This window comes from Gadus chalcogrammus, chromosome 21, assembly GCF_026213295.1.
Source record: "Gadus chalcogrammus isolate NIFS_2021 chromosome 21, NIFS_Gcha_1.0, whole genome shotgun sequence".
NCBI lineage: Eukaryota > Metazoa > Chordata > Actinopteri > Gadiformes > Gadidae > Gadus > Gadus chalcogrammus.
The window spans coordinates 3,652,848-3,662,847 of record NC_079432.1 but is presented as its reverse complement, the minus strand read 5'-3'; the positions used below and the strand labels follow the sequence as shown (position 1 = coordinate 3,662,847).

Genomic DNA, 10,000 nt, shown 5'->3' with positions numbered 1-10,000 from the left:
TTGCCTGGCTTCCAGTCCATGTACGGTATGCATCGTCTCCGGGGCGTCTCAACAGACTGCAGTCAGGGAAACGAATACACAATGACAAGTGACCGCCCCCCTCGTCCCCCCCCCCCCCCCCCCCCCCCGCCTCCGTACAGCAGGCCATAACGCCTCTTCACAGCGCGACGAGTCTGTGGTTGAGGGTTACATCAAGAACGCCCGGCTTCTGGCGTTGGCGGTGACATAACCGCGGCGGTGAGAAGCGCAACACAAGGGCACGTCGCGGGGCACAAAAAAGTCGCACAAAAACACAGCCAATGTGCCACGTGAGTGGCAGAGTGTGTACTGTGTCATGGTGGTAGTATGGGGTGGGAAACCACATTCAGTACGGTATATGATGAAATACGATTGGTCAGCTCAGCTCAGGAGGGAGAGAGGATTGTAACCAGAAGGTTGCTAGTTCGATCCCCGGCTCCTCCTCGTTGAGACACCTCGCCCTAACCACTCCCGACGAACTGGCTGACGCCTTGCGTGGTTAACACTGTCGTGTGTGAATGTTATTATGTGTGAGCTATTGTAAGTCGCTTTGTATAAAAGCGTTTGCTCAAAGCACTAAATGCATGCACAAGACCTTGGCTTTCCTTTGACCGCACCATGAGAAGAACCTTCGTATCGACTTGTAACCAGGGTTACGCTGTTAACTCCCAGGTCAGGGTTCCCTTGTGATGTTGTGTCGTGGGCAGTGTCCCTACGAAAGCTCTGGTCGGGTTCGATAAATGGAATGTGTGTGTTTGTCCTTATAACGGCGTTCAAACGCAGTCTTTCATTCATGTTCTCTTGGAATGGGATGGATTTTCCTTGAGACGCTCCTGGTGTAATCCCCTCCTCAACTCCTGGGTCGGTCCAGGCTTTGGCGGCCTCTGGTCGTGAGCTATGGTCAACCATCTGGCCAGGCGAACGGCCAGATACACATGCCCATTTTGTTGTTGGTCAACTGTACTGGGACATTTTCGTGCAGACGCGCAAGGTGTTTGGTTTGTGTACAACCTGCGTGTGATTCCCGGCGCATGACATACGTCACAACCAAACGTTAGCGATTGGTTATGGCAGATCCAGAGTGGCACTGGGCAGATCCAATCATTTTAAACTTCAACAGACACCCGCCTTCAAGTGAGTTAACGTTTGTCAATTGATTAGGTCCAGACTCTCTGTACAAATGAAATGAAATGAAGTGAAGTACGAGAGTCTGGTAGAACCAGGCTACTGTCTGCTGCTACTGGATACCTGAATTGTCCCAAGGGGTTGAATATTGGTTATGGCAGATCCAGAGTGGCACTGGGCAGATCCAATCATTTTAAACTTCAACAGACACCCGCCTTCAGTGAGTTAACGTTTGTCAATTGATTAGGTCCAGACTCTCTGTACAAATGAAATGAAATGAAGTGAAGTACGAGAGTCTGGTAGAACCAGGCTACTGTCTGCTGCTACTGGATACCTGAATTGTCCCAAGGGGTTGAATAAAGTATCTACTTACTTGCTTACTTCCTAACTTAAAACACTATACAAGGGAGAAGAAGTGTGGAGGGTGCGACCTCATCGATATTTTTCACGTTTGCAGATTTGCAAATGCTACAGTCCAACTGTGTTTAGACTTTTAGAGAGCAGGTAGCAAACCTCTCTCCTCCTGCCTGGGGAGGGGGTGAGGGAGGGAGGGGGGGGGGGCAGGAACAGGTGACGAATCGGAGGAGAAACGGCGGCAGGCAAAGGTTTTAATTTAGTCTGCACACATTTTGAAGGATGACATTGCCAGCGAGAGAGAGCCCAAGGTAAGAACGGAAAAAGTCAACTGTGGATCATTTTCCAATTCCACCCTGACACTTTTCATTTACAAGGACAGGACGTGGAATTGTCTTGCTGTCGGAGAGCTTAATTCATCGACTGGTGTGCGGCTGCAGCTGCTGCAGCTCGTGGGAATCCCCGGGCAGGCCTTTTGTTCCAGATAAATCCGTGCGGAACAGACTGCCAACGTCTGCTGCGCTCAGCCCGTTGATAACACACACGTCAAAGCTTACCTACACGCCCGCTAACTACCGCTGGGACGCGGGATGTGTGTGTGTGATGGTGTGTGACCACGTGGGTGATGAGGTTTGATGATGTGTGTGTGCCATATTGTTCGGTGTTATGGATAGGGTGCGAATACAGAAGTTTGAGTTGTAGCGCTTTAAGTCAGCAAGGTATTGCTGCACTAGGTTGCGTGTCATTAATTTATGTATTCCATCTGATGCAGCCCTGGTTTTATTATCTGGCTAAACATATTCATGCTTGAGAGACTGAGCCATAAACACACACACACACACACACACACACAGATAGACACACACACACACACACACACACACACACACACACACACATACACACACACACACACACACACACACACACACACACACACACACACACACACACACACACACACGCATTTCTATTCCAGAAACTCACCACAATCATCTTCTCTACTTTGGCGATGCCCTTTCCGAAGATGGTTCCCAACTGCTCCCCGACGCCAGCCAATAAGAATCCAAACAGCGGAATCCCCAGCAGGGCGTAGATTATACAGAAGATCCTCCCGCCCTCTGTGTGAGGAGAGATGTTCCCAAAGCCTTGGAGAATGAGAGAGAGAGCCAGGGAGAGACAGAGAGAGACAGAGAGAGAGAGAGAGAGAGAGAGAGAGAGAGAGAGAGAGAGAGAGAGAGAGAGAGAGAGAGAGAGAGAGAGAGAGAGAGAGAGAGAGAGCGCGAGGCAATTCATTATTTCACCTAAATGTTTTTCAACGTTTGTCATAGGAGTCATCAGTTCCTTCAGAGCTCCCTGTGGAGTCACATCTCATTCTGTTTAGGTCGAGCACGCACACGTTTCTCATTTCCAGCGTGTCTGCTCGATAAAGAAACTTCAACCAATCCCAGCCACTCCTGGGTCTTCGGATCCCAAGAACACGCATTGAAAGTATGGGTCTCTTGTTTGCAGACAGATTGTGGAGGAAAAAGTGAGTACCTCGGGGGTTAAGGGTGCTAGGAGGCTGTAGCGCCCTCTGGATATGGAGAAGGAACATTTTAATAAGCTATCCTTTTTTTATTTTATATATATATATTTGAATGAATTAATAAACTTTTTCTTAATTTTTTAAATTTTTTAAATTGTATTATTATATATATATATATATATATATATATATATATTTGAATGAATTGATAAACTTTTTATTAATGTTTTTTAATTTTTTTAATTTTATTATATTATTATTATATGTTATTATTAATTTAATATATATATATATATATATATATATATTTGAATGAATGAATATTTCCTAATTGATTAGCCGATATTAGATAAGATGGTTTGAAGATAATGTTAATCATTACTTCATAACCTGGTCCCAGGGCTCTTGATGTAGTAGAGGTAGTAGAGATCAGTGGCTGAGTGCGGAGCGTAAGGTGAACAAGAGAGAGGGTCCTGAGGGGAACATCTATAATTCAGCGGCTCCTGGTTCCTCAGGCCTCAAAGCTAGAACAATCGATAGTGCCTGAGCAGTGAGCACACAAAGGAACTCACACACACAAAGGCACACACACCCTCAGACTCACATACACACAAACACACACACGCACACACACACAGGTACGTATGCACACAAGCACACACAAAATCACACAGGCGCACAAACAAACACGAATGAACAAAGGCACGTACGCATACACACACACACAGGCACACAGACACACACACACACAATGTGGGCTCTGCCTTCTCAACATGTGTCGAGGCTCGCTGGCCATGATGAACCTCCTCACACCTTCATTACAGCAGCTCTGGGCCCAGGCTGTGAGGTCATAATCACTCTGGTTCTCATGCCTGCAGGCTAAGCAGAGGGACAGCAGAGCTATTTCCAATCAAGAAGGCTAATTACAGGCGGGGTCGTGGATCACAACATGGGGGGGAGAGGCTGCGATACATCAGCTGAAGGAGAGAAGACTGGGGAGAATCTGGGGAAGAAAGAGTTTATCCTGTGATTTTCACATATTTTGTTTTTCATCACCTCTGAACCAAACACACTTGCCAAAATATGCCGGTTGACAAAGATGGACTGTAGTGAAATCGTTCAGAATTGCTCAGTGTGCACTTGTAATCCACTCATGTGTTTGCCTGTCAATCTGTCTATCTGTCTGTATGCTGATCTTTCAGTTCGTCCAGCCACACGAATGCCCATCTGTCTGTCTGTCTGTGGCTGACTGTATTCCTATTTGCTTCTGGCCGTTTGCACAAATTCTGAAATGCTGATTGCGGCGTTGTTACCGCAGTGAGAGGAAGCCTCATTTGTGCTTGATAGGTAGATTGGCGAACAGAGAGCTTGTGACATCCGTCAACAACACGCAAGCTCTGTGTTCGCCAATCTACTTGTCGAGTCTTAAAGACAAGATGGCGTTGACGGGTGAACTACTGATGGAATTGTGTGCATAAAATGTCCTTTTTAATAAACAATCTGTAAACGTACAAAGTTATCAATGCCTCATTTTATATGTTAAGTCCCTTATTATACTACCAAAGAGTGTCGGGCTACTTCTAGCCTTGTAATTGGTCTAAAATACCAATTTAGTTTTTACCATGAGACATGCCCCTATTGTTCCAAGTTTATAGCGTTTTGGTAGAATCGGCTAAAAACCGCCAACTTAAAAATGCGTCTATGCGCTTTTTTGCTTCCAAACGAACATTCCAACTCGTTATCATACTAAACATATCCCAGATCAATTTCACATTGGTTTTCTCCTTTAATTAAGATACGCCTCCACACCGAGGTGGAGGTGACGACATGAGACATGTGTACTGTGGAGACTTCATACAAACAGGCACAGAGACACGCAGACACCTCGCCCCGTGGCCCGCAGTGGTGGCCCTCGAACAGGAGCTAATTGGGGATGATTGTGTCGCACAGGAAAGGTAATGGCTCCGATTTGTCAAGTAAATAATTAAGAAACGCTAATTCGGTGTTTGGGGGGATGTTTGGGGCTGCGGATGTTTGGGGGGGGGGGGTCGATCAAGAATTCAAGCGAGCTGCTACACACTAGAATAACCCAAGCACAGCTTGACTGGGACAGAGACTACCTCTGTGTTGTCCTTAGGATAGCGGCCATACTGGCAGCTAAGACAACCCTGGAAAACCAGAGAGGAATAGACAGTCTGGTATCAATCTCAGAACTAAAACCAGCGAGTGATAGACAGTCTGGTGTTATTCTCGACGGACTATAACCAGAGCGCGATAAGACAGTATGTCGTTATTCTCCAAACTATAACCAGAGTGTGTAAGACAGACTTCTGTTATTCCCCACACTTTAACCAGAGCGTGATAGACACTCTGCTGCAATTCTTCGAAATATGAACGTAATGCTTGTTGACAGGTCAGAACGGCTTGAGGCCAGACCCTTGTCGTGGGAGGATAATGAATGTATTAGGATGAAGAGTCCTGTGAAAGAAACTAGATTATGTGACAGGCTGTCTAATGGCACAAGGCCTCCCAGTACTGAGGCTCTTGAAGAAAAACAACAACATTAGCGTTCAACTGCATGGAGCTGGATGGTAGGAACATTTAAATTATGTTCGCTCAACTGTTGAAAATGCTTTCAAATTATGTATCACTGTTATAACTTGAATTATTAATCACAGCCTTTAAACATTCAACCTTTTAACCAGCCTTAAGTGAATAACACAAAGATGTGTGATATTTGCTTAACCTTTGCTAGACTACCCTTTGCAGGGTAGTGTAATGAAGGTTACAGTAGTATTTAATCCTTCGGCAGAGGCTTTTATTTTGAAAAACTAACATCCAGCGAATCAGGATACTTGACATTAAGAAGCAGACGATGTCAGGCATCTGGCCTAAGAATGACTTCATGTTGAGAGGGGAGATTGAACCCCGGACCTTCCTCCTGGGAGTCGACCAACCACTGTTCCTCCCCTGCCCCTGCACCTCCTCCTCAGAGGAGCCCCAGGAACTTGTTTAAAACAAGAGAGACTGAGACAGAACACACAGGGGAATGATACCAGCTATTCCTCTCTTAAAGACACAGATACTGGAGTCAATTATTTTTTCCTTGGGATATATATATATATATGATGTTTAAATAAATATAAATCACCATGGCATCAACGAGTTGCTCTGAATCCAGACAGAAACCTTTCTTCTTATGTTTATATAAGACAGCCCAAGGCTCAAGCAATCACAGAGGACTAATGTGCAGGGGCTGGAGTGATTACAGAAAGGCTTGAGACAAGCAGCAGTGTAGTTATGCTACAGCAGGATACAGCCATAATGAAGGTAAGTGGCGTCCGTGCTGAGGAACCTTACGTGCATGCATAAGTCAAGCAAAATTAATAAGTGCTTTCTTGCTGTTTCTCTGTAAAGCAGCAACAACTGCAAGTGCTCCAATAATTATGCAAAATTGGGATCATTAGCATTGTAATTAAACTGAGTGTGTGGATGTTGTGTGTGTGTGTGTGTGTGTGTGTGTGTGTGTGTGTGTGTGTGTGTGTGTGTGTGTGTGTGTGTGTGTGTGTGTGTGTGTGTGTGTGTGTGTGTGTGTGCACTCGTTTGGGTGTGAGTCCGTGTTTGAGTGTGTGTGTGTGTGTGTGTGTGTGTGTGTGTGTGTGTGTGTGTGTGTGTGTGTGTGTGTGTGTGTGTGTGTGTGTGTGTGCGGTGCACGCATGTGTAAGTGTGTGTGAGTTTGTGTGTGCGAGCATGTGTATTTGTGTGTAAGTGTATGAGTATCTCTATGTGAATGTGAGTTTGTGCACGGTACGCACATGTGCGTGTGTGTGTGTGCGTGCGTGCGTGCGTGTGTGTGCACGCCTTAGGCTTTTACAAACAACACACCAGCCGAGCTCTGCTCCTTTTCCTCCCTCCGAGAGGAAGCTGTCAAAACAGCTTCAGAGCCGTACTGTTGTTTCAGCCTCATTAAAGCAGCCGACATGACCAGAGTCACAATGGGGCGGCTCGGCCAAGCACAGTCTTCCACGTCGCCGAACAAACCCAGGGGCCGGACCTGTTGGACCTCCGCTGAGAGCAGGGAACAGAGCCGGGAAGAAATCGGGGCAGTGAAAGAATGAGACAATGCAGGAGAGAGCTCACCGCCCTCGCGCTAAGCATTAGCTCTTTTTGTGGAAGGTCTCAGTGCCCTCCTCTACGTACGAGCCGACTGCCTCATGGTTCATAGCCACAAGCAAACTACTGCTAATCACTTATAAGGATGTAATACACATACATATATGGACTTGTTAGAAAACTGAGTCTTTAAGACCTCCTGTATGAACGGGCTGCCTGCCTCATGATTCATAGCCACGAGCAAACTCCTACTAATCACTTGTGGATATAATATACATGCATATATGGATTGTTTAAAAACTACGTTTCTCTCTTCATTCGTGTGTGTGTGTGTGTGCGTGCGTGCATGTGTGTGTGAGTGTGTGTGTGTGAGTGTGCGTGTGTGCGTGTGTGTGTGTGTGTGTGCGTGTGTGTGTGTATGTGAGCTGCATCATTGTCCAACTCCATAACAAAAACAGACAAAGTTGTAGATGTACTGCACAAAGGTGAACATTGATACGATGCTGCCCCCAAGTTGACAACCCTATCTTTAATCGCTTTGGATAAATGCGTCATCTCTAAATGACTCACTAGAAGCAGCAGTAACATATGTAGGTTGATTACATAGGCAAGTATTTTCCTGAACAAAGAAAGAGAGAGAGAGAGATATGAGAGAAACAGAGAGAGCGAGGGAGAGTTAGAGAGACAGAATAGTTGCTATGGCCTTGTTCCTGGCTCACAGGAGGCTGGGCTGTGTGGCTGTCTGGGCTGTGGGATGGTCTTGGATGGAACACCATGGCCCACTGAACAGACACTCATTTCACAAGGTCTGGGGAACCAGAAGAGCTGTCATACACGCTGTTGCCGCGCGCGTGTGTGTGTGTGTGTGTGTGTGTGTGTGTGTGTGTGTGTGTGTGTGTGTGTGTGTGTGTGTGTGTGTGTGTGTGTGTGTGTGTGTGTGTGTGTGTGTGTGTGTGTGTGTGTGTGTGGACTTTGCCTTTGAGTGCTCTCTCTCAGTGTTTTCATGCATGGTTGAGATGGTGTGTGTGTGTGTGTGTGTGTGTGTGTGTGTGTGTGTGTGTGTGTGTGTGTGTGTGTGTGTGTGTGTGTGTGTGTGTGTGTGTGTGTGTTTGGTTGTGTCCGTTAGTGCTCTCTCTGTCTAGCTTTGCATTGTTGTGTCTGTGTGTGTGTGTGTTTGTGATCTTGTGAGTGTGAATGTGAGTGTGTGTGTTTGTGTGTGCTGTGTGTGTATATCAGTGAAGAGTTTTGGATATTTATGCATGCATGTCTCTTTGTGTGTGTGTGCGTGTGTGTGTGTGTGTGTGTGTGTGTGTGTGTGTGTGTGTGTGTGTGTGTGTGTGTGTGTGTGTGTGTGTGTGTGTGTGTGTGTGTAAATTGGTTTGTATTTGTGTGAGTGCATGGTTGAGTGTGTATGTGTGTGTATCTGTTTGTGTTTGTGCATGGTTGAGTGTGTATCTGTGTGTTTGTGTGTGTTTGTTCCTGTTCCCGCCTTTGAAGATAAGCTCTTACAGCTGGAGCTGACTGAGGAAAATAGAGTGACGGAGAGAGAGCGAGAGCGAGAGAGAGAGAGAGGGATGAGAGAGAGAGAGAGAGAGAGAGAGAGAGAGAGAGATAGAGAGATGGGGAGAGAACGAGAGACAGATGGAGAGAGAACAAGAGAGAACGAGAGAGAGACAGATAGAGAGAGAGAGAGATGGAGATAGAGCTGGATAAAGGGAGAGAAAGATATACAGAGAGAGGAAGAGATAGAGAAAGACAGAGAGAGTGTGGTGATAATGGGAAGAGAATGCATAACATTTGCGGACGTCCGACTTAAATGAATTAATACGTGACAGCGTGCTAAAATCTGTTGACTCAGGCGGCCCACATAAATATTCAGAAGCAAAGTGGGACAACAAGCACGGATGAGAACACACTTTAATTGACTCATGTTCTGTGGAGTCTGTTAGAAGTCCCTCTTAAATCCCCCAATTATCTCCCATCGAAGGTCGCTGAGCAGAGCAAGTCAATTAAGGCCAGCTGGACCGAGTTGCTGAAAGGTTTACAAGGTGGGATGCGACCCACTGTTTAATTAACCGTTCGGCTGAAGAGGAGATACAGTTAGTTATACGATTTAGGTTTTAAGGCGATTACATTTTTCTGAATTGGTATTAATCACATTTGTGAAACATGGTTAAAAGCTGCTTTGTTAAAGGTCAGATTTGAGGGTTGTAAAGGGAAAGGGATTAGAGACAGATTTAGAAAATACACAAACGAAAACACGGCCCCGCCCCTCTCTGCACCCTCTGTCCCTCCGTCCCTCCGTCCCTCCGTCCCTCTGTCCCTCTGTCCCTCTCCTCCCTCCACTCTCCGCCTCTGCAAGCGTTTTCATTCTATTCCCCTTTGGTTGAGCAGTTAAAACGCTGTGCGAGCATGTGATCGACTGGCAAGGTGAACTCCCTAAAACCAATCAGGGAAGAGAGGTCCTGATTGGTCGGAAATTTGCAGGGAGCTGTCTCCAATGGTCTCCTGTAGAGTCAGGTGTAGTCCACAAGAGCAGGTGTTCCACCAGAGCATTCCACTCACAAATAGCATCCAGACGGCTTTCACACTTCTAAACAAATTACACTCAAATTAAACCTCTAAAATCCTCCCTTCAGCACCTTTAATGTCAAGATGTTTACGTTGACGTGACGGTGTAGAAAACGTGTTCTAGGAAGCGTTCGGTACCTCCGGTGTTTGTGTAGCTGTCAGGAGGTGAGGAGGGCCCTCTGGATCTGAAAGAGCAGCCTCCAAACAAATACATTAAGAGATGAAAGTAACAGGATTAGGGTGGACGGAAGGCGGGACAAATGGGATCGGTCTTACCAATGGTGGTGATGA

General features: G+C 46.2%; 1 protein-coding gene across 1 annotated transcript in view; it reads right to left on the bottom strand.

The window, feature by feature from the left end:
• Window positions 1–10,000, bottom strand: part of LOC130374319 (potassium channel subfamily K member 2-like) — a 24,793-nt gene that overhangs the window by 5,785 nt on the left and 9,008 nt on the right. Inside the window, exons 3-4 of the mRNA XM_056581035.1 lie at window positions 9,986–10,000; window positions 2,485–2,645 (exon numbers count right to left, since the gene is read on the bottom strand). The exon at window positions 9,986–10,000 is cut by the window's right edge and continues 103 nt beyond it. Coding sequence (XP_056437010.1) covers window positions 2,485–2,645; window positions 9,986–10,000 — 176 coding nt within the window. The remainder of the gene's footprint in view (window positions 1–2,484; window positions 2,646–9,985) is intronic.